A 25,707-nucleotide genomic window follows, 5' to 3' on the forward strand; every position below is an offset into this window, starting at 1 on the left:
CTCAGCCATTCCACCACCTCAGCCCAGCCGCCTGCAGGGGGACGCCGCCCACGCCGGGGCTCTCCCGTCAATCCGACACTCCACACTGCTGGCGCTCAGCACACCGGACCTCCTGGGGGGGCCGACTCCAACACCCGCCACCTCCACCCGGGTCCCGCAGTCTGGACCACGGGCGCCACACAAACAGAGCTTGTGTGTCAAGCTCACGGGGAAGGCCACCGCCCCTCCCCCACCGCCAGCCAGCCAGGCACAACGCCGATCCCCAGCAGGAAGGCCGCCACACTCCTCTCGCCTCCTGCAATGGGGCAGTCAAACACCGGTCTCCTGGCGCCCTCGGACTCCTGGATCGCGCTCAGCCGCCACACGAAGGATTCAGCCTGCCTCAGGTGGGGGACAGAATACACGTCCCACAGGGTTAGGGGGGCTCAATTCCCCTTATTAGGCGCCCCAAAGAGGAGACCGACTGAGACACGTCAGCTCATCTCAGCGCCCCCTGGTGGCTCCCTAACAGGTATTTTGACAGTCATATCATTACACTGGATGAGAGCTGGTAACTGGGGAAGCATTTGCACAGGGTCTCCAGCTAACTTGGTGAGGTGTTTTGGTGCCTTAGCAACATCCTCCACCTTGAAAAATTATTCATCCACCATAGTTATGCTGGCTCCAGTGTCTCTGATGGCAGGGGTTTCCTGACCATTCACAAGAACACTATCTTTATAATATTCCTTAGTATTATCTGGGATGGAATTATAGACATCTAAATTATGTTGTTCCCACAAGCCCAGGGACACTAAAGAAACACTAGCTGAGACTCTCATGGCTTCATCAGCCAATAGGTGAAAGTTTCCACTTGCCATAGGTACTTCTTCCTCTGGGGAGAAGGCTAAGGAGACAGTGTGGACCCCTGAAGGTTTACCCTTGCATCTGGGATCCCCTTTCACATGGTCAGTTGACCCACAAACATAACATTTCCCAAATGTTTTCATGAATGGGGGTTTGTTCTGACCTCCATCGGGTTTGGGTCCAGATGGTGTACTAGCCTGATTTGGTTTCCCTTGTGGTTTACCCTTATGTTGTTGTTTATGGCCCTCTTTTGGATTGGAGGTATTAGAATTATCTTTGTTGTCTTTCTTTGGCTGTTTCCCCTCATCCTTTTTCTGAGTAGCCCCGGAATCCTTGTGAGTAGCCCTGTTGGCAACCCACAAGTCAGCAGCCTTAGCTAGCTTCTTTGGATCTATCTCCTTAGAATCAGCCAAGTGCTGTCTGAGCTCAGGAGAGCAGACATCAAAAATAGACTCCAACATAACAAGATTTCTCATTCCTTCATAAGGTTTTACTCTGTAACCCTTAATCCAACCATCTACGTTTTTCAAACACTCACATACCCAGGTAGCCCAAGGGGTACCATCATGCTTTTTGAGGGTCCTAAACCTCTTAAGGAACGGGGAAGGGGTCTTCCCAAATCTAGTAATTAAAGCCAGCTTTACGCACTCATAATCCATCCTATCCACCTCCCCCAACTCGATTACAACATCAGATGCAACGGTGGGTAGCCTAGAGGAGAGCCAGGGAAGCAATTGATTCCCTGTAAGACCTTGAATATCATGGTTATATTCAAACATTGCCAACCAATCCAAAATATCAAGCTTAACCTCATACATACCCACAATTTCCTTAGGCATACAGGGTCTCTTAGGACTGGAAGACCTAGAAGACTCTGGTAGAGAAGCATTTTCAAGAGACAATCTTTTCATTTCTAGTTCATGATTCAACTCCATTTCTCTGAGCTTAAGTTCCTGGTGTTTGTGTTCAGTTTGAGCATTTAAACATTTGAATTTCAGTTCAAGCCTCATTTTCTCTAGAGCAATGAATTCAGGACAGAGTGTAGGACCTGTGGGGGTCCCAGTGGACAAGGGTTGAGGTTGCTGAGCAGGCAAGGGGGCAGTGAGGCCTACATAAGAGAAACATCTACCTCTTCCCGTTCATCATTAACAGACAGATTATCATCCTCAATACTTTCCACATTTGCTAGAGAGTCAGGTATTTCAGACCCACTCCCCAAACTTTGGTTCTTTAATAACTTTTCAATTAATTCAGTCTTTTTGCCTTTGGCAGAGAGTTTCCTTTCTTTACACATGTTTCTTAAATAATCAGCAGTGTAACTCATAAGGGTCTCCTGACTGTGGCTTTCCATATCAGACATGATTGATATTGCTTTTAGTGATGTTAGACTTGTGGTTAGTTGATCCAAGGTAATAGCAGCACTCTAAGTGTAATTACTATACTTTGATCCTCACCACTGTACACCAGTGTTAGGCAGGATTATATGCAGTACCCTTTGGTGACAGTACAAATTCACCTTTGGTACAAGCCTGTACTACACAGTTAAAGTGGTAGTGATGGCTGAGCAGCCAGACCTATCTCAAGAGTAAGTGAGCAGTATCAAATAGTTACACAGAGGACAGCAATTACTATGATTCAGGCAAACACTGACTCAAGGTTTTCAAGTAAAATAATATACATTTATTTCACTCTTCAGTTGTATAACATTACACTATCATAAGCAGTTTAAAAATCACACTCTCAACACACCAAACCACTCCAAATATTTTCCAGACAAGTTAAGCTCACAAAATGAAGTGGGAGCAAAATGGCACTACAGCAATTTAAAAGGGAGAGAAAAACAAAGTTAATAGAGATTGGACCACACCAACAGGTAAATACTCAGAGCAATTGAGCAAGAGGAACTGCAGTGATAGAATCAGCTGGAAAAGGCTTAGGGCCAAAGTGAATGGGTCAAAAGTCTTTTGCTCAAGATCACACAGTTTAGGGTCGTTCGCTATAAAGTTCGTGCCACGGATTCCGGACGAGGTTGGTTGGCAGAAAAGTTAGTTCAAGGAGAAGAGAAGGGCAAGCCCTCGGATTGGAGAAAGATTTCAAACACTTTCACCGCGGTTGAACGGAACGAACAACCGGATTTGCACAGTACCTTAACACAGAGAGGAAGCTGTGGCTGAGGCGGACGTTCCTGGTAGTTCCTGCAGGCTCACGGTTCCTGAAGCGACTGTCGGACTGACAAGAAGTAGGAAGACTGGAGGGTCCTGCACTACCCAGGGAAGAAACCAGCAGCAGAGCAAAGCAACAAATAAAAGGTGCGCTCTTTAAAACCCAAGCAGGGTCCGACCTTCCTGGCTATCCGGCCCACTGTAGCTCTGTACAGCGAATTCGACCAGAGGAGGGGTTCTGGCTTGAAGTTTGGGTGAAGTGGTTGGTCCAACCAGCTCAAGGGAAGAAGTTTCCTGGAGGATCTTCTCTGTCGTCGGATTCTGAAGATTCGGACCTGCAGCAGGGCTTCACCGGGCGGTTCAGTCATTGTAGGGGTCCTCTTCCATCTGCTCCTCGTTGGTTCTTTTGTTCCAGTGGCAACTCTGCCTTTCCAGTCCCAGAGACCTGCTTTTTATGCAGTTTTCCCCCATTCACACAGGCTGGCTGTCAACCACACAGCAGGGTGGCTGTCCTGTCTGTCGTAGTTACTCCTCTTGTCTCTTCACTTTCTGGAGGCGGGCCCCAACCTGCATCTTAAGGACCAGGGATGAGGTTTGATTTGCCTCCAGCCCCCCCATCCGGTCCTCCAGGGTAACTACTCTTGCCAAGAGGTCCACCACTTTCGCACCAATATCAGTTTGCATCCCCTGTATCTCCTCCAGTATCGCTTGGATATCAGTTTTAATGGTGCTGATCTCTGCTGTGCATGGGTGTGGTCCTCCGTCTCCCTTCACCTTCGCCATCTCTCCTCCCTCTGGGTGTTTATATTGTGCAAGCGCTGCCTTCCAACTCATCAGTCTATCAGTCTTTGGGGCGTGTGACCTGAGATTGTGCTCACTGGCACACCAAGCCTTTTGAATTAGGAGGACACCTCCTTGCACTATACCCCTCCTCCGGCCTGATCTCTCAACTCAAGGCCCCCAAACGGATCCCACCAAACTGGAGGTGACTCAGCCTCGTTCCTTCCCAGGAGTCGTGCATCCCTGGGGCCCCTTGCCACCCAATGAAGTCCCCTGGCACGTTATCTCCTTTTCACCACACCTGCCCGGTGAAGAAGGGAGCACCTCGGCCTCACCACTCGACCACCTGGCATCCTGCCTTGTCGCCGAGGGTCCATCCTTATGCAGGCTTGGTTGCTGTTGGTCCTGACTCCAAGTAGATCACCACAACACCTGTTGACGCCAACCATGGGTGGCCTCTGATCCAAGGGGGACGCCACTAGCCACTGGCAGGGTGGAGTTGAGCCCCCCTCCGCAGGGCACCACCAGTTCTCTTTTCTGCTGCACCGCTTTGCTGTTTCCACACCACCTAAGTCCTGCGTGGACACCTCGCGAGGCGGGGGGATGTGTCTGCACGCAGGCCTCCCACATACCATCAGTCTCCTGGGGATCTTCTCTCTTCTTCCCCTGTGTCTCTGCTCCACTTATGTCTGCAGGCTTCAGTTCCCCTTTTTAGCCACTTGCTAATACACGCCTGTGTTAGGCAGAAACCTGTGCAGTTCCCTTAGGGACCACTGCAAATAGTTTAAGACTAAAGGTGTTGGCAGTAAACCCAATTGGTAGCAGTCTGTACCACCCAGATTTACCTGGTAGCTGTGGCTGAGCAGTCAGACTTCTCTCAAGAAGAGTTAGGCAGTATATAGAGTATACACGTTAGCTACAAAATACAGTAGCACAAGCAAACACTGACCAGAGCTTTGGTATAAAAGTATACTTTTATTATTTATTTAAAAACACACTTGTAAAAATACACTGGCACTAATATGTCAAGCAAGGTCAAACACAGTCACTAGAAATATATACACCTCCCTGATTAATTTTTCGACAAGTCCTAGGTAAAGAACACCACTTATTATCAATACAGAGGTGAGCGCTTAACCAAGATGGCACTCCAATAATTATTTAAAAAGGGAGGGAAAAGGCAGAATTAGAAAAGCACACAATACCAACACTTTTAAAAGAACCACAGCAAGTCAAGAAAGGCAGTCTACTGTAGAGAAAGAAAGTTCATAGGCCAGGCCCACTCTTGGAGAGAGCAAAGCGGAATGTGCCCAAGATCACACAGTTGAAGTACACTTTAAAAGTCTTTGCAGATAGTTCAAAAAGGAGTTGGATCAGTTCAGAAAAAAGTTAGTTAACAGGTCCCAGGTCACCCCAGGATAGAGAGTCAAGGATTTGCGGGACACCTCGAACAGTCTGTTGCAAGGGAGACCAGGCGGGACACAGTGCCTGAAATGGTGAGAAAGCTCCAGCGGGGCAGTTGTTCCTGGCAGCGGGTGCAAGTCGGTGCTTCGTCCAGGGGAACAGACGATCTCGACGTCGAGGAAAGCTGGAGGTTGTTGCACTGCCAGGGAAGAAACCAGCCGCGGAGTGTCCCGGTTAAAAGGTACTACCCTTTTATTCGCGGTAGTGGTGAAGCGTGGCTATCCGGCCGCCGGGGTGCTTGGCATGGGCGATTCGACCACGAGACGATCCAGGAAGGCGAAAAGAGGGCGAACTGGTTAACCCCACCAGTTCAAAGGAAGAAGACTCTCCAGGAAGAAGATCTTCTCTGTCGTTTTGAAGTGGTGAGTCGGTTCAGCAGGGCTCCACCGGTGGTGTCATCGTTGCAGGTTGGCTCAGCTTCTCCCTCTTCGGATTATGTAGGTCATGTGGCGACTTCTGAAGTTCCAGTCCTCAAAGCCCTGCTTTTATGCAGAAAACCCCCATTTATCAGTCCTAGCTGTCGCTCAAACATTCTAAGTGGTGGGCCGGGCGGCTCATCATTGGGCCAATCACACAAGAGTGCGACTTGAGTTGCCGAGGCAACTCAGTCCAGGGTGCCTATTCCCCCCTCCCACACATCCTGTAGACCCAGACAGAGTGGCACCACTTTTGGAGGCTTCTGTGCAGAAGCCCGCCAAAAGTGGAACAAAGGGCTCGACTTGGGTTGGAGTTAGAGAGGCGAACACAAACGCCATTTTAAAGCCGAGTCCTGGCAAAAAGACCCAACCGGGGAATATATATTAAATAAATAACCTGGCGGTAGCTTTAACATTGCACCAAAAAAGTGGTGCGTTTAAAATAAATGGGAAAATCCCATAGGAAATATTCCGGTGGAATATTTTGCATGGTAACCACTGCCACCAGCCAATAACTCGACGAGGGGGGACTGCACAGTGCCCCCTCGAAAAACAGACCCAGGGGCAATCTAATTACCCCTACCAGTACTTCCACAATATGATGGTTTGTACTGGTTCCGTTCACAATTTAAGACTAGTAAAGTCAATGGTGACTTTACATGCCCTGGGAGACAGTAGTCAGTCCCAGGGTATGGAGTCTATGTTTGGGGGTCACTATGACACCCCTGTGTTACTGCACTGAGGGTGCTGTGTAACACACTTACCAAAAACACATGAAGCCATATGGAGTAAAAGACCCCATACCCCATAAAACACATTACAAAGTCAAAAGACCTTCTCAAATCATGCCTAAGAGTGGGAGAAAAAGAGTCTCACTCTTAGCAGGAGAAAAAAATAAACCCCAATAATCCAGCAAAGCTGCTGGGGGACTCACTAGGTTTGGGAAATTAGCCTATACAGAGAATTCACCCTAACACTCGCCCCTAAGGGACAGGAGGATTTAATCCACCCCTGGATGAATCTCATACTTCTAGTCGATGACATACATCCTAGAGAGAACATCAGAATTTTGGTGGTGACAACCTGACCTGTGCTCGATGGTGAAATCAAACCCTTGAAGGCAGATTGACCATCTCAATAGTTTTGGGTTTTCCCCCTTCATTTGCATCAACCATCTCAAGGGTTGGTGGTCAGTCTGAATGACAAAAGTAGAACCATACAAGTATGGCCCAAACTTCTTCAGTGCCCACACAATAGCAAAACATTCTCTTTCAATTGTTGCCCACCTTGTCTCAGGATCCTTCAGCATTCTGCTGATGAAGCAAATGGGGTGCTCCCTACCCTTCTCATCCAGTTGACTAAGGACTGCACCTATACCTACATTAGAAGCATCTGTCTGTACAATGAACGTTTGGTGGTAGTCAGGAGCTCTCAGTACTGGTTCTTGGCAAAGAGCTTTCTTCAGGTTTTCAAAGGCCTGATTGCACTCTTCATTCCATCTGACCTTCTTAGGGAATTTTGGGGAGGATATTGCATTCAGTGGAGAAGCTATGGTCCCATAGTTCTCAATGAAATTCCTGTAATACCCAGTAAGGCCTAGGAAGGCTCTCACCTGGGTTTGAGTAGTAGGTGTTGTCCAATTTTGCACAGCTTCAATCTTACTGAGCAAAGGCCTTATTTCTCCACCTGCTACCTCATGCCCAAGGTAGACCACCTTACTCTGTCCAATCTGGCATTTGCTTGCCTTTATGGTCAGGTTGGCCTTCCCAAGAGCCTGCAAAACATGTCCTAGGTGGTTAACATGCTTTTCCCAGGAGTGGCTGAACACTGCAATGTCATCCAAGTATGCCATGCAGAAGTCCTCCATCCCAACCAGAACCTGATTTACCATCCTTTGGAATGTTGCAGGTGCATTTTCCAGTCCAAAAGGCATAACCTTAAATTGGTAAAAGGCAACTGTGGTAGAAAATGCAGTTTTCTCCTTGGCATGGTCTGTCAGGGCTATTTGCCAATAGCCTGACGTTAGATCAAACGTGCTGAGGAACTTGGCTGCACCAAGTCTATCCACAAACTCATCTGTTCTAGGCAAAAGGTGGGCATCGGTCTTGGTGACTGCATTAAGAGCTATATAATCCACACAGAATCTCAATTCTTTGGATCCTGCCTTTGGTACTAACACAACTGGGCTAGACCATGGACTAGTAGAGGGCTCTATTACCCCAAGGTCAAGCATCTTGCTGACCTCCCCTTTGATGTGGGATCTCACATTTTCTGACATTTCTGTATCCTCTGCTTTTGACTGGCAGACAGTCACCAGTGAGTATATCATGCTGGCCCCAAGGGGTCAAGCCTGGTGAAAGTGAGAATAGGGAGGCAAACTGATTTAACATAGATTTGCACTCCTCTTGTTGCTCAGGTGTCAGATTTGAAGAGAGATTTACTCCTTCAATCTTTTCATCCAAGGGTAAGCCTCTGAGGAGATCAGGGAGAGCTTCACTCTCTTCTTCCTCTTCTGTTGAAGCTAGAAGCAAGACTCCTACTTCAGGCCTGGAGACATACACCTTTAGTCTGTTGGTGTGGAAGACTCTGGAAGCCTCCTTGGGATTGCCCAAGTCCACCAGATAGTTCACCTCTCCAAGTTTACCCACAACCTTGAAGGGTCCCATCCATTTATCTTGCAAGGCCCTCTGCCTTGTTGGGATAATAACTAGAACTAGCTGGTCTTGAGTGAACTCAACCATGTTAGCCTTTTGATCATGCCAATGCTTGACCAAAGCTTACCCAGCTTTCAGGTTATGACTAGCTTCTGCCATCATGTGTGACATTCTCCTCCGGAGACCTATCACATAGTCAGTCACTCCGACTGGCTTGGGGGAAGGAGCACTCTCCAACCCCTCCTTAATCAGGGCCAATGGACCTCTGACTGGATGGCCATAAAGAAGTTCAAAGGGAGAATAACCTATTCCCTCCTGAGGGACTTCTCTATAAGCAAAGAGAAGGCATGGCAGTAGAAGGTCCCACTTTCTTTTAAGGGGATCTTCCAAAGCACCTATCATGCTCTTCATGGTTCTGTTGAACCTTTCTACCAACCCGTTTGTCTGAGGGTGGTATGCAGTTGAGAACTTGTAAGTAACTCCACAGGTTTTCCACATGGCTTTCATGTAGTGGGACATAAAATTTGACCCCCCTGTCAGAGATTACTTCCTTAAGAAACCCAACCCTGGTAAAAATACCAAGGAGGGCCTTAGCCACAGCGTGAGCTGTAACAGTCCTCATAGGAATTGCCTCAGGGTATCTAGTAGCATAGTCTACTACAACAAGGATAAACCTGTTGCCTGAGGAGGTTGGAGGATCAAGGGGACCAATAATATCAATCCTTACCCTCTCAAATGGGACTCCCACTACTGGGAGAGGCACTAAAGGTGCCACATTCTTGGAACCAACCTTACCAGAAGTTTGGCAGGTGTGGCAGCTCTTGCAAAACGTATCTACCTCAGCCCCCATCTTTGGCCAATAAAAGTAGAGTGAGAGCCTTAGTCTTCTTGAAACTCAAGTGACCAGCCAAATGAATCTCATGGGCTAGTTGCAAGAACTGTTGTCTGTTTTCTTGAGGTACTACAAGCTGCTTGTAGTCTCCAGGTGCAGACTCAGTCGGTTCACTGTAGAAGAGGCCATCTTCCCAGTGCAACCTATACTTCCCAGGCTCTTGCCCATCAGCCTGAGAAGCTGCCTGTTGGCGAAGACCTTCCAGAGTTGGACATTCTCTCTGTCCCTTACTGAAGTCTGCCCTGTTGGGTCCACCTTCTGCCAGTAAAGACTGCAGCTCAGGATGGTCAACAGGATCCAGATCTCCAATGAGTTCTTGGCCTTCCACTAGCTCCTCTTCAGAGTCTAGCTCAACCACACAGGGTTGTACCTCACGCTCAGCTTCAGCTGGAGGTGGAGTTACAGGTGTAACTTTGGACAACCTAGGGGAAGTCCTTGTTGGAAGCACTGGAGTGCTTGCTGCTGGCTGTTTCCTAGAAGTCTTGGGTTTCCCCTTTGCTTCTTCTTGTTCAGAGATAGCAAGTTGTAACTCCAGTGTAGTAGGAGTGATATCCTTCTTCATCATCTCCTTGGGAGTACCTCTCATGGTTCTCTCCCTTGCAGGTCTGGTGAGCTCCTGTAACCTTTTACTAGGAGGTCTGGGGGTATGTGACACTACTCCAAGAGTCTTCAGGTAATTTCCCAACAGAACCCTTCCTGGTACCTCACTTTGTATGCTGACAGGTATCTTCACAGTCATGTCATTACACTGGATGAGAACTGGTAATTGGGGAAGCATCTGCACAGGCCCTCCAGCTAACTTGGTGAGGCGTTTGGGTGCCTTAGCAACATCCTCTGCCTCAAAATATTATTATGCTGGCCCCAGTGTCCCTAATGGCAGGAGTCTCCTGACCATTCACCTGGACACTGTCCTTATAATACTCTTTAGTATTATCTGGGATAGAATTATATACATCTAAGTTCTGTTGTTCCCACAACCCCAGAGACACTAAAGAAACTCTGGCTGAGACTCCAATTGGATCATCAGCCAGTAGTAGAAAGTTTCCACTGGCCATCTGTACTTCCTCCTCTGGAGAGAAGGCTAAGGAGACAGTGTGGACCCCTGAAGGTTTACCCTTACATCTGGGATCCCATTTCACATGGTCAGGCGAGCTACAAACATAGCATTTTCCAAATGCTTTTTGGAATGGTGGCTTGCTCTGACCTCCTTCTGGTTTGGCACCAGAAGGGACACTAGCCTGATTCGGTTTCCCTTGTGGCTTACCCTTATTGTTTTGTTTGGGGCCCTCTTTGGGATTGGAATTATCAAACTTTCACTCACCCACGTAGCCCAAGGGGTACCATCATGCTTTTTGAGGGTCCTAAACCTCTTAAGGTACTGGGAAGGGGTCTTCCCAAATCTAGCTATCAAAGCTAGCTTCACACATTCATAATCCTTTTTATCCACCTGCCCCAACTCCATTACCACATCAGATGCAACAGGAGGGAGCCTAGAGAACAACCAGGGAAGTAACTCATTCCCTGAGATGTCCTGGAGCCCATGATTATACTCAAACATTGCCAACCAATCCAACACATCCAACTTAGGCTCATACATATCCACAATCTCTTTAGGCATCCGGGGTCTTGTGGGACTGGAACTCCTAGAGGATCTGGAGAGAGAAGCATTTTCAACAGACAATTTCTTCATCTCAAGCTCATGCTTGAGCTCCATTTCTCTGAACCTTAGTTCTTGGTGCCGTTGCTCTGTTTGAGCTTTGAGTCTTTTAAACTCCAATTCAAGTTTCATTTTCTCTAGTTCAAGACATTGTGACTAATTGTGGGACCTGGTAAAGGTCCTATGGAGTAAAAGACCCCATAGCCCATAAAACACATTACAAAGTCAAAGGACCTTCTCAAATCATGCCTAAGAGTGTGAGAAAAAGAGTCTCACTCTTAGCAGGAGAAAAAAATAAACCGCAAAATTCCAGCAAAGCTGCTGGGGGACTCACTAGGTTTGGGAAATTAGCCTATACAGAGAATTCTCCCTAACAGCCTGTCACTTTTTAGCCCTCAGTCGGGGAGGCTGCTCCAGGCACTGCCGCTTCTGCTGACTGGATGCGGTCTCTCCAGGCCGGCTCCCACACCATCATTGGTTGCTCCCCTGAGGTCTCCATTCTGCCAGGGTAGCTCTGCCGTCCACCAGGAGAGAAAAGGTCCCGCTCCCCACCACTCCTCTCCGGCCCCCCATCGGCGCCGGGACGTGCCTGCCCACTTAGCTCCCCCTCTCAGTGCAGCTGCAGGGTGTGGAGCGCCTGCACCGGCCCCTCGCGTTCCAGTACTCTGTGCTGTATCTGCTCCCCACTGCCACCGGGGAGGTGCCTCCCAGCCCCGCTCCACCACCTCTTGTCGGCAGGCCACCACCGGCAGTCCGCTGCACTGGCCCCTGCCAGCAGCCTGACTCCACTCACACAGCCCGGGGCAAGTTTCTGCACTATTGAGAATCTGGGGTCAGCCAGGATCACAGTATCTACTGCCGCATATACTCCACTGTCCCGGGGGCCAATCTGACAGCTCGCGGGCAGTCTATGCCGCTGCTACTCCGCCATAGACCAGAGTAGGGATCAGAGTCCCACAATCAGGCTTCCATCTTGCCTGCGCCCCCTCGTGGTCTCCATCTGAGTTTCTTTTAAACTCCTGCGCTGGCCAGCTGCCTCCATTCCATCAATTGACATCTCAGAATAAACAAAACCGCTCACTTTGTTTCTTTGAAGTGATCTTCCTCATCCCGGCACTAGCTTTTCCCTCTGAAGCAGGATGCTTAAAGTCTTTGGATATTTCAGGTTTGTCAAGAGTATTGAAATGGGCAACCTTACAGCAGAGTATATCAGTTCTGCTCTCCCTAAAAAGGTGGCGGGGGAACTTGGTATTGGAGAAGGGGCGGGGGTTATCAAGGCGGATGAATACCATGTTCCCTGAGAATAATCGTTCCTAATTCCATTGGGGGCTTGCCTCCCTATGTGATCCTCCCTCGGTGCACCATCACCAGGTGGATTATTGTACTTGTGACGCACCGCCCTGGCCCTACGGGAAAGGTCTTCCCCTAGGGAAGAAGGGATGACATCCTCAGATTCATCACGTGTCTTTGATGTTAATCATATCGGAAGGGGGGAGGGTGGAAGAAGATGGGAAGGAGTGGATAAGGGGTGTGTGTCGGATGTTACTCTTTGTAGTTTGGCATGTTATGCTCCTCTTCGTTTGTATATCTATCAGCGTGGTTTGTAAGAAGTAAAACGTCATGGAGGGATTGGGAGTTTGAATTTTATTTTGCTTAGAATCAAAATCAATAAAGTAGGTTTAAAAAAAAAGTATGCTGGTAAATTGCTTTGAGTTCAACAGTGAGTCCTGAGTTTTTTAATATGGAAACTTATTTCACAGAGCTTAAAGTGTATTTCTGCTATTCCGTTATATGTTTAACGTTTTGACACTGCTTCCTTTCATTAAATGTAGATCGTCAACATTTTTCACTTTAGTTATATTTTTTGGGTTTGCCTAAGAGACTGTAACCCTATTCTCGCAGCATTTAAAAAATGTAGGTTTGGCAGACAACAGAGAAAAAACATGGACAGACACCCTTTTGAGATTGTGTTCCTCAGCTGATTATGGTATCTCCTATAATTGGTTATTATGGTGGCATTCATTAATACATGTGCTCCGCTTAATGTAAAACTGAGGCCTGTATTTTATGTTCCAGACGAAAGAAGCCCCAAACCTCTTTAATAATGGTGAAATTGAAAAGCAAGACGTGGAAACACTTGCAAAAAAGTTTGAAGAGAAATATGTAAGTAGTACCTTTTTTCACTAAGTTTGGGTAAATGAAGGGTATCCATTTGCATAGAGTGGTGTGGAAAGCAGGTTTAACACAAATTTATATCTCTCATTGTGCCATCCATCTCTGAGACAGTTTCTTACAATATTTACGGTCTGCATTAAACAGGGAGCCTATAACACTTTCTACATTTACAATATTGGCCTTTGCATGTATGTGCTTACTGGTCTGGATAAGCCAGGTTTTTTGTATCTGTCAGCTTAAAAGTTCTAGCGAAAGCTGTGATTCTTAACTCTTATCTCAGTCATGTCAATGTTCCTCAGAATCTAAGACATGAATATTGTGATGACTCCAATGCAGTCATCACCGTTTTCCCGGTGGTGACCTCCCACTGTGTGGCCAGTGGACGGCAGCCGCTACCTGATCCTGACCCTGGAAGCGGCTGTATGAGGGAAGATCACATGAGAGGAGACAACCTCGTTGGAAATACCATGACTTCATCAGGTGAGACGCTTTATTTTCAGCATTCCCATGTGCAACACCCCTTAATACCCAAGTACCCTTTTCCATGAGGAAGACCCTCTAATGCCCCCAGACCTTCATGGCATATACTGTCAGATCCGTGTTCCCACTGGTGAAGAAGTGAACCCTTTACTTCATATTTCTATGTCCAAACACACAACTATAACACCAACTCACACTGCTTAAACATAACACTTTTTTCTTCTAAAGTTTCTTTTTTCTAAAACCAGACTCTGAAGAATGCACAGTAATCCAGTCCCATTCACAGGACAGGGTTTCCGTTCCCTTCCACAAGCCAGTGCACCCCTCAGGTTTCCTCCTGCAACACCCTCGGATTTAGGCGTGTGACACCAGCGTATCCACTGATAAACCCGCAGTCTCTTCTATTCCTGCAATTACTGTCAACGTTGCAAGGTCTATTGGCACAACTCAACGCCAGGCCACCACCACCTCAACCTCAAGCGGTCCCTCAACAAAGTGTCAGCCAAATAGCGCCAATTCAACATGCCCAACCTGCTCAACGGAGGGATCAGGGGCGCATGTCCCGGGACCACACCAAACGCCAACGCTCAGCGCACAAGTCTCAATCCTCACCCAGACCTCCTCCTCCATGTAGGGGTAGTCTCCTGTTAGGCAAACAAGAAGAAGGGGAGCTGGTGGACACAGATCAGGATACAAATCCAAAAGATACAGACTCATCCACCACATCTTACTCCCCATGCCAGGATGATACCTGGGATACAGATGATGCAGACCAAACGGAGATGCAAGGTAGTCCGGCGCAGCCCTCCCTACCAGACGACATTGGGGCTTTCCATGCCATGGTCTCAAAAACGTGCTAAGAATGTGGCTTATCACTTGCGGAGTAAAAGAAAGACTGTTTTCTTTTCGATCATATGGGGAAATGCCGGAAAGCTGTGTTCACTATGTCCATTCTGTGCCATGTTTGGCAAGAGGGGTTATGAACCCTGAAGCACACTTTCACAGAGCCCGTAGTCAAAGGTACGCTGGACAAAAAGGTTAAAGCACCAGACACGACTCCTAAGTGCCTCACTTCGCAATCGTCTCCCAAGTCCAGAGTGTCAATGGCTGCTACTCGCAAAGCACATTTGCAGCACAAATGCGCCACACCCCTGGAAAACGAGGGTAGAAAAATAGATGCGTTCGGCAAAAAGGTACTCACCATCGGGGCAACAACAGTTAAAGCGGCCAACGCTCTAGCCAAAGTAGCCCACTATGACAGCAAAATGTGGCACTGGCTGGTTCCCATCCTGGAGCATTTACCTGAACAACAACGAAAGGAGGCCTTGACAATAGTATGCAAGGGCAATGAAGCCTCTAACCATAGCATAAATATCGCTGTCGACCTCACAGAGACAGGGTTTAAACAAATTGGTAATGGAGTTGTCCTACGAAGGCAAGGCTGGCTACGCTGCACCGACTTCAGGCAGGAGGTGCAGCATAAGGTCGTGGACATGCCATTCGAGGGAGAAAACGTCTTCGGTGACAAAATCAACGAGGCTCTTAAGGCCATGAAGGTAGATTCTGCTACTGCACGGTCACTAACTTCCTCATAAGGCAGAAAGTCTTTTCGTCCATTTTGGGGAGCCTAAGGTCAAACTAGATCATCTTCAACTAAAGACTCCAAAGGGTATGCAAGATCCGACTACCTTTCCCAGGGCTATAAAAGGAACTTTTCAACGCTCCAAAGACTACCGCCAACCGCAACGCAAACGCGGCTCTGCCCCCTCACAGAGGGGTAGGCAGAACACATCTCAACAATGACTGCCCCAAGGACGCACCAGTGGGAGGAAATGTGGCACTTTACGGCGACAGGTGGTGATCAATAACCAAGGACAGATGGGTGCTTATGCCATCCAACACAGCCATCTGTTAGAGTTCAAGCGCAAACAAAAACCCATACCTACCATAACGGTGTTACATCCGCATCAACAGATCCTTCAACAAGAGGTGTGTCCAATGTTAACCAAAAGAGCTATTAATAGGGTTTCCCCACACTTGGTCAGAAAAGGAGTATACTCAAGGTACTTAGTGGTAAAAAAGATAGACCGAAAGTGGCGGACCATCCTGGACTTAAGGAGATTAAACAAAAACATCAAGAAACAAAAATTCAAAATGGTCACGCTACAAGATGTCATGAAAGCGATTCAGCCTCACGAACATCTAGCGACGTTAGACTTAAAAGACGCCAACTTTCACATTTCAATACACCACAAGCACCGGCAGTACCCCTGGTTCAAGGTCGGGCAGAGGCATCACCAATTCCGAGGCCTCCCTTTGGGCCTCAAATTAGCCACCAGGACTTTCACCAAATGCTTAGCTCCAGTGGCAGCATTCCTCAGAAAACAAGGCCACCAAGTCTATCCATAGCTAGACGATTGGTTGTTCAGGGCCCCAACCCACCAAGAAACATCAGCCTCACTTGCGCAAATGGAGACTCTACTCCAACAGTGTGGATTTACAATCAACTACACAAAATCTTGCGTCAAGCCATCTAAAAGCCTGCTGTTCTTGGCTGCACATTTCTCCATGGCACAAAGCCTGGTCTAACCCTTGGCCGACAGAATTCACAGGCTAATGCCTGTGGCACACTCATTCACCCGAAACAAACAGCTCCCAATGTGCAAATACATGGCGCTGCTTGGAACCATGTCGTCTTTCATACCATTAATACCCCATTGCAGGCTGTGCATGCGACCAGCACTACAGTTCCGTGGCAGCCAGATGGTCCCAAACCCAAGGTTTGTGGGGATACAAATAGCCATCACGCCTGCGCTCTCACGTTCACTGCAATGGTGGACAATCCGCAACAACATCTCAAGAGGGATGCCACTGCTTGAACCAACCCACCAATTCACGCTGGTGACCGATGCCTCCTTGGCGGGATGGGGGGCCCACCTGGGTCAACACCAAATCAAAGGCCTACGGACTCCCGACGAATCGTTCCTGCACACCAATATCTTGGAGCTGCGAGCAGTCCATTGGGCCCCAAAATCCTTCCTTCCGCTAATTTAAACTCAGTAGTGCAGATCCTCACAGACAATACCACCAGAATATTTTCCCACCGTAAACAGGGAGGAACCAGGTCAAGCTCCCTGCTCCAGGAAGCTCAAACCATCTGGCACTGTGCCATTCACAGCAACATCACTCTTCAAGTGTTCCACCTGCCGGGGATACCTAATCAGCATGCAAACAGCTTCAGCAGGGACATGACGCAATCCCACGAATGGCAGTTTCACAGCAGCCAAATCAACAGACTCTTCGCAGCATGAGGTCAGCCTCTTCTGTACCTCTTTGCCACAATATCCAACAAACAGTGCCAGAAATTTGCAAGCAGGCTCCCGCACCCAAGCTCTCAGGTGGATGCGTTCTCATTGCCTTGGACCAACATCTTCGCATACTTGTTTCCCCCATTCCGTTGATCAGGAGAACAATCCAAATGATCTGAAGATACCCTTGCAAAATAATCTTAGTGACACCGTACTGACCCAGGCAAACCTGGCTCTCGGACCTCCTCCAACTATCAGCAGACAACCCAATCCACCTGGGAGCCCAGGCTGCTCTGTCGCAGAACAACGGCGTAATCCTGCATCATGACCCACGCTCCCTCAAGCTGACAGCATGGCTCCTGATCACTCCGAATTTGGCCACCTAGACATCCAGCAGGAATGTCAACACATACATTACTACGGGATGTATGCTAAGCAGCTAGGGCCCCTTCCACTAACAGCTGGTACAACCAAAAGTGGAAAAGGTTTTGTGTATGGTGTTCACAAAAGTCCAACCTGCGACCACTGGCTATAGACCCACAACAGGTCCTTCCATGCCTGCTGAAGCTGGCAGAGAAGGTTTTGCTATCTCCCCCATAAAAGTACACCTGGCAGCAATTTCCAGGTTCACCAGGAAAAGAGGGAGACCACCCCTCTACAGCGACAGACTGCTCAAGCATTTTCTAAAGGGACTTTTCCGCTCCTTTCCCCCAAAGAAAAGGATATCACCAGTATGGAGCCTAAACCTGCTCCTAGCCGGCCTCATGAAGCACCCCTTTGAGCCTTTCTCTTCAGCGCACATCAAGTATGTGACTTGGAAGTTGGCTTTCCTGATCGCTATCACGTCCTCCAGGTGGGTCTCAGAGCTACAAGCATTTGTGGTGGACCCTCCATACTTCAGGGCTGCAAGGGACAAAGTGACCCTCTCCATCAATCCCCACTTTATCCCAAAAGTGCCTTCTGAGTTCCACAAAAACGCAACTATAACGTTGCCAACCTTCTACCAAAATGCCAGCACCCCAGTGGAGAGATCACTGCACTATCTAGATGTCAAAAGGATGTTGAAATATTACTTGGACCGGACCAAATCCTTCAGAGTATCTAGACAGCTCTTTATCACTTTCAAACAAAGGGAAAGCTATCACAAAGCAGGGTATTGCAAGGTGGATATCCTCTACTATCTCTTTCTGCTACGCAAAGGCCAACAGGCCACTGCAGACAACAGCAACGGCACATTACACAAGAGCAGCTTCAGCCTCAGCAACACTGTGGTCTGGCGTGCCCATCAAAGACATTTGTCAGGCAGCATCGTGGCCAGTGCCCCACACCTTCACAAGGCACTACTGCCTGCAGAAAAAGCATGTAGAGGGCACTCAAATGGAATTGGCAGTCCTTCAATGGCTGTTCCAGTAAGAGAAGCCCAGCAGCTTATGGGGTTATTGTTACGTATGTATACTTCTTGCACAAGCATAAAATTCAGGGGTTCTGATCTCTGTTTGCCTGTTTTCCTCCTCTTGTCATGTACACTGCTATTAAATCTATCCAGAGCATGCAAATCTATGAAAGATCCAATGTTGGAGAAGGGAATAGTTTCTTACCTGTAACTCCATTTCTCCAACATTGGTATCTTTCATAGATTCAAATGTGCTCTCCAGCCTTCCCCTCCAGGCAAACACCCTCTGTATGTGTTAGGGGAAGCTGCAGTGGTGGAGCTATACACTCGTTAAGTAACCAGGGATTTCAAGCCTGATGACGGGAATAGAGGAAGTAAAGACAGCATTTCCAAATATTCTTTAGGTCAAAAACCCATGTAGGACCTAGACACACAAAGCCTCAACAAAACTCTTTTTGCTTATGATATACCTTTATATGAAAGTGTTCTCTCATATAAAACCATTGAGAAAAACTACCAAAACACTATATAGGGGGTCATTACGAGGTTGGAGGCCATGGCTATTAGCGCCATGGCTACCCCCTTACCGCATACCAGGTCAGGGTTCTCTGAATGGGGAATTACTGGGCCATTCCAACCTTGGAGGACCGGGTATTTCCCCATTCAGGGAACCCATCCCCATTCCCATTCGAGCCCCCATAGGGCTCAATGGAATGGGGACTATGCTAACAACGGACCCGTTGTTAGCATGCTGGTCCTTTAGCGGCTCCCACTAAGGGTGCCTGCTAAAACCAGCCGCCCTTAGCGGGACCTGCTAGAGGACCTAGTAATGCGACGGTAAGGGGTGAACGGCACAGGCACCTTTACCGGCGCCGTTAACCCCTTACCGCCAACCTTGTAATGACCCCCTATATGTCTGATGAAATCCATGGACTCCAACTCCCATAATCACCAACGTAATGAGACGAGGAGGATGAAGGAGTGTGTTCAAAGTAACAGGAGCTCGAAGCTCAATATACAGACCTGTGTGCGGGACATCTAAAGATAGCAACCCTGCACTACTGAGTGTGGCAGTGCAGGAGAAGACGTTGGCTCCTATGCAGATGCTTCAGCGCGCGAATGACATGTACTGGTGTGGTGGAGAAGATGAGTCCATTGAGGCAGATGGAGAAATGAGCAGGAAGAGCCGTGGAGACCCGGGAGATGCAAGAGATGTTTTGGGAGCTCAACAGCTCAAAGAGGCAGCGTTCTTCAAACTGGGACCTGAAGGGAAGCAAGCGTGTGACTGTGGGGCTGGGAAGGAAGCCAGGAGGATGTCTGTACGATCCAGAGTGGGAAGCAAGTGGCAGTGCTGTGCCGCAGAAGCGTGCGCAGGACCGGAGATGCTGACGAGAACTGGTGAGTCAACCCGAATCAAGTGGGGACCCGGTGGCGTTCCGGCGACCCTGCCAATGACAATAGTTTATACAGAAAATACAAGAAGCCTGTTTGAATGAAGAAAAGGCAAAGTGCAGATTCATACCCCAATGAGATATGGATGTATGAGATACAAGTGTGGGGGCAAGCCTGAACGAACATTACAGCAGAAAGATATACAGAGCCAAAATGGGTACATGCAGTTTTGGTTATACAGAGGAACTGTGAAACCAATAAGAAGTCCTGTCAAGGAAATGATAACAGGCAATTAACATGCATAAGAAATCCTGGCAAGGAAAAGATACCAGGCGATTGAAACACAAAGTCCTGGCAGTGGAGTATACCAGGCAAGTGAAACCACAAGAGAAGCCCTGGCAGGCGAGTACACCAGGCAGTTGGAATTGCACAAAGAGTCCTGGCAGGGCTGTATACCAGCAGAGTTGCAGAGCTACAAGAAATATTAAGAGAAGGACAGTGTTTGCTAGACAAAAGAGACACTTGTGTTAAAGAAAGACTGTTACGGAACTTGTTTCTTAAAGATGAACAATGTGGATCAAAGACAGTCACAAAGGAACTGTTAGTAAAAGATACATTGCCATCCGTTTCAGAATCCAGCTGAAGGGAACCGCCCTCTTGTTCCAAGATCTTTCACCTTGGAGAACATTTTTGAATGAGTTATTCTAATTTTCTGTTCTGAACACCTTTTGGCCATTATCAGTTTGAAAACATTTCCTTGCACACTTTATTGTTTTGTTTGTACTGTGAGGGTCAGGATAGGACGTTTTGAAAACAAGGACGGCTTTTCAGTTATTGACATCCTGACAAAGACGGATCCCTTTTTTTTGGTTCTTAGGTAGGGAAACTCCTCTTTAGTGTAGGGTCGGCAAGGCATTTTCCCAACCTTGTTTCATTTAAATAAATGTCTTTACCCAAAAACATGACGACTTTGTGTCCGGCTTTCATTTTTGACCCCTCATAGTACCTACTGCTGACGAGATGGCCAGAGTATTCTTACTTGATATTTTTCATCTACATGGCCTCCCTGATACCATCCTATCTGATCAGGGCAGCGAGTATATTTTCAGATTATGGACTCAACTTTGCAAGAACCTGGGTATACATAGAGCCCTCTCCTCTGGTTACCTTCCACATCCCAATGATCAGAGTGAACATCTGAACCAAACATTGGAGCAGTGTCTGCGCTGTTTTTCGACTGCCACTGGTGACAACTGGGTTGGTCTCCTACCTACTGCAGAATTTGCCTATAACGTGTACTCACTCCGCTATCAAGGCCTGCCCACTTCACTACACCTATGTTTACCATCCTCAAGTCTTTCCTACTCGCACTTCTTTGGATTATAACAAACCGTACAGCAACCCGTCTGTAGGTGACCACCTTATCCAACTCCACAATGGACATGCTCAAGCCTAAAGATAGTTACAAGATACTCATGCAGCGACAAAGTCATTGCTTGACAAGCGGAGGCAGCATTCACCTTTTCCTGTGGGCGATTGGGTCTGGTTGTCTTCCTGCTACTTATCTTTCAGATTGACTCCTTCTAAGATGGCTGTGAAATACTGCGGCCCTTTTCCTGTCATTAGGCAGATCAATCCAGCCGCTGTCACTCTGCTCCTTGGTCTGGGATCCATCCTGTTTTTCATGTTTCCCAATTTAAGCCACGCCTTGAGGATTGTTTCTCTAGGCACAAACCTGCTCCCCCGCCAGTCTTACTGGGTGGTGTTCTAGAGTTTAAGGTCACCCAAATTTGTTATTTCCAGTATTTCCGGGCCGGCTTCAGTACCTTGTTGACTGGAAGGGTTATGGACCATGTGACCGTTCTTGTGAGCCCGCTTCTTATGTTGATGTACCTGTATTAGTTCACCGATTTCATTTACGCCACCTGTGGGAGCCTGGTGCCTGCCCTTTTGGGAGGGGGCATACTGTCATGCGCCGGAGAAGAGTCATCCTGCAGCACTGCTCCCTCTGGTGGCGGTGGAACCTGTCATCACGTCGCATGGTGGCTACATGTTGTATTCATCTGTCCATCCCAAGATGGCGCCTGTGTGACGCTGCAATGTGAAGTTTGCATCACAATTCGCTCACCGCAAGATGGCGCCCCGGGCTCGGAAATGCAGCTTCAGCAAGATGGCAGAATTTAGCCGGAAAGTGACCGGGCTAGGTGCGTCTCAAAATCCTTATGGCCGCTTAGCCCCTCTGTGCTCTTGTTTCTTTCAGTCCGCTCTGATACTATCCAGTTCCTTACCTGCTCCCTCTTTGCTCTGAGCCTTGTCTTCTTGTACCGTGTATTGGAGAATACCTTCCCTTCTGTTTACTCCTGGCACAGCCTCTTTCAATCCTGCCTTGATGTTCCGCCCTGGATAGCATACCTTTTTCTTCCTAGACAAGCAATTTACCTCATCCTGGGATTCATCGCCTCCTACCTGACGCACATTCATCTTGGCCTGGAATAACCAGCCATCTGGTTTAGTACTCCATTTATCCTGATCCAGCACCTTCTCTTTTTCCTGGCTATTGTGAGAAACCAAAGTGTGTCTCACCCGCTAGCGCTCTGGGACTTGTCATCCAAATGGCCAGGACACGGCCATCACTTTTGGATCCAGTTCCTGGTGGTGGACCAGTGCAGCAGGATCACCTGGGTGAGGGGTTTTCAGGGAGTGGGGGTGTAACAGACGATGGTGAGACGCGGTATTCCCTTCTTTCTTGTTCATCCAATCCCTCCTATTTGTTAGGATTCTCCAAGGTCCCAGCCAACCCCCTTTTCACACAAACACTGGGCCGAGGAAGGTGGTGTTTGAGAGTGACCAGACTTACTCTCACACATCGTACTGGACATGTCCTGTTAATCGTGTCAGGCAACATCAGGCCCTTGACTCTAAGTGCATACATCTTATCCCAATTAGCTCTCCTCACACAAATAAAAGGCAGAACCTAGAGACACACTCTGAGCATGGCGGTACACGAGTACTAGCAGGACTTCCAGGGCAAAGGCAAACCTACTGGAGTAGAGCGACGGACCAAGAGACGAGAGGAGCGGGTTGAAAATCCAAAGACTTCCCTACTGGAGGTCGTTGCCTCTGACAGGCTGTGAAAGACACGTGGAGAAGGCCAGATCCCACATCAGAAGGCTGCTTTGTGCTCCAAGGACGCCAACAACCCCCATGGGTGAATGGCAGAGTTGGGGAGGCGAGGCCAAGCCTGTGGTACTAACCTTGACTCGTGAATTGGAAATCGTAAAACCAAGAAAGAGACGCACACAACCGGTGAGTTGGCAAGCGACCTAAGAGACCGGTGTGTTAAATGTTTGAAGTAGAAACATTATATCACAAGTGAAGGCTGCACGTGTGTGAATGAGATGCAAGGAAAGGCAGACCTGTGAATGAACTTTGAAGTAAGGACTGCTGTAGAATCAGCGATACTGAATAACGGAGTGGACCAGCGAAAACGATGTAGCCCTCTCGAAACTCTCTGTGAAAGGTGCATTGTTTATAACGATAAAGCGAATTAACTACAATAGTGTATTAAGAAAAATTCACTGCTAGAGAAGGGGAGAGGGAACGTTGAACCTGGAACTTTGAGTTGAAGTGGTCCAGCAGAGTTTGGTAAAGAAAGCCACGCACATTCAAAAGTCTTCGACATCCGAAAGTGGTGTGAGCTCGACTGAGGGAGGCACGAAGTGTAATACGCTTGGGGAAGGGAGCCCCCTTGCATGTTTTGTTGAACTTTGTTCTGATAAAGGTCTGATCCCGCAGAGGGGGACCTATGTGAACTTTGTTGTGAAAGGTCTGAGCCCGACAGAGGAGGACCTACGTGAACTGTGTTTTGAAGAGGTTTTAGCCCGATAGAAGGGGACCCATGTGAACTGTGTTTTGAAGAGGTCTGAGCCCGACAGGAGGACCTACGTGAACATTTCGTTGAAACATTATTTGGAACTCAAGAAAGGGAGACCTTAATGTGGAAGGCCAAGCGTGCCTCGATCCACGTTGTGGAACTGTTTATTGTGTTGAAATGCCGAGCCAGAGTGTGTCATCCTGCCTACAGGGACCGCCTTACTCTGTGTGGTTTAACGTGGGGAGGAGAGCTGGTTCAGCCACATTTATTCTTTCGAACACTGATTTTTCCTTTGCATACATTTCTCCTTTACACACTTTTCGTACAAGAGATAGGGCAGGCATTAGGTTTTTGTTAGCATAGGCCATTTTGATTTGACAACTCCACTAGGACTGTTTTGTTTATTGTTTGATGGTTGAGACTACTCCTGTGTTAGCTATAGGGCAGAGTAGGAGTTTTCCAACCCCAGAAACTTCAATAAATGTTTTTACAAATTGTACCTATTGTGTCAGTGTCATACTTGTGATGCCATGCCTCCCATACACTATCCAGAGGTTTTTATTCTCTCGAGGGTTTCCCTTTGGCTGCCGCTGTTGGATGACATGTGCTCTCCAATATTAATATTGTGGAGACATTGTGGCTTCTAATAGAGACAGACCATATCCATATCTCAGCAAAGAACGCTGTCAAGTGGTACGTCCAATTGGTGACAATCGGGTAGTTCAAAAGTACGAGAACTCAAGAGAAGAATCTTGTAAATGAGAATCTATTTAAAAGGAAAACAGAAATAAGAAATAACTCTTTCAGAAAGATATGAAGACTCAAAACCTTGAAGGCCATCAATGAGTGTAAAGATCCTGACAATTACACAAACCAAATATTTGGATAAGGTTGTCTTAATTCAACTTAATTCAGTCTATTTGAGTCTAATTCCTTGTTGTGTATGTTAAATGGAAGAGGTCATATTGAAACCAGAAATCCTCACAGCATGTGATACAAGGAATTACTTCTCATTTAATGCAAGGAAGTTTACTGTAAATGAGGGATTGAGTTTCTTGGCATGTGGGAATCTTGTCTCTACAAATGTGTGTGTGATTTCTTATCTTTTGTTTCCTCTCCAGTGCTCAAAGAAACATAGAAGGGACCGTGTTCAGGACCTTGTTGATATGGGTTATGGATATGACGAGACAGATTCCTTCATTGATAACTCTGAGGCGGTGAGTATCAATCATATTGGAGTTGGATGGACATTTGCTGCCTCATCACGAGTTTGGCGGTAACCCTTAAATGCAGTGGTCAGGCTATTACCGCCGCAATTAAGGGTCAGCCAAATCACGGGCTTGGCGGATTTACCCCCAGCTCTGAGCTGGGGGCAAATCTGCCGCAATTTTGCTGATTTTTGGCGCAATTACCGCCGGCAGTAATAGCGCTGAACATTCCCCATCTGGCCCAATGGGGAATGGGAAATTCCCGAATGGGCCCAATGGGAATGGGGACTTACAGTTCCGCCAAACCTGTGATTCGTTGCTAATAGCGGCAGGGTTTTTGGCCGTAGGGCTAATAGCACCGGCGGTAATAGCGACGGGGTTAGCGCCCAACTCGTGATGAGGCCCTTGGTGTTAGTAGTATTGGTGAACTAGTAATGTACACTGAATAGTTTGTGTTTTAAATATAATTCTACTGTCCTCTGATGGATGTACTTTGGAGCAACACATGTGTATTCCTCCCTTGCAGAAGCATCTTAGACTAACACATTGGAGTATGCATCCATCCATAGAGAATTGTGCTTTTTTTTTTATTAACAGAATGTTTCCCCTTTGAGGAAAAACCTTAAACCTGGCAACTGTATTGATATGGAATAATGTCTGTTACAACATTATCAAATTCAAACAAAATCACACTAATGGGCAATTTAAATCTAATATTAGAAATTCTAGCAAACAAACCCACTCTATGGGCCTCATTACACGGAAGGCGGTGAGCCATGGCGCTATTAGCGCCATGGCTCATGCCGGTAAAATACCGGCACCGCCTTGGCGGAAAGGGGATTTACCGCCCCATTCCAAGGTTGGTGGGGCGGTAAATCCCCCTTCCGCCATTGCCCTTCCCCATTCCCATTTCTGCCCCATAGGGCTCTATGGGAATGGGGAAGGCACTAATTACGGCACCGCAATTTTGCGGTGCCGTAATTAGCTCCGAGGTCCCTTAGCGGGTTGG

At 47.7% G+C, this 25,707-nt stretch overlaps 1 protein-coding gene across 1 annotated transcript in view; it reads left to right on the forward strand.

The window, feature by feature from the left end:
- The window catches only part of UBN1 (ubinuclein 1), a 2,005,314-nt gene that overhangs the window by 298,261 nt on the left and 1,681,346 nt on the right, over nucleotides 1-25,707 (forward strand). Inside the window, exons 3-4 of the mRNA XM_069646040.1 lie at nucleotides 12,945-13,031; nucleotides 24,612-24,707. Coding sequence (XP_069502141.1) covers nucleotides 12,945-13,031; nucleotides 24,612-24,707 — 183 coding nt within the window. The remainder of the gene's footprint in view (nucleotides 1-12,944; nucleotides 13,032-24,611; nucleotides 24,708-25,707) is intronic.

Source organism: Ambystoma mexicanum, chromosome 2p (assembly GCF_040938575.1).
Source record: "Ambystoma mexicanum isolate Mex_15411 chromosome 2p, UKY_AmexF1_1, whole genome shotgun sequence".
Taxonomy (NCBI): Eukaryota; Metazoa; Chordata; class Amphibia; order Caudata; family Ambystomatidae; genus Ambystoma; species Ambystoma mexicanum.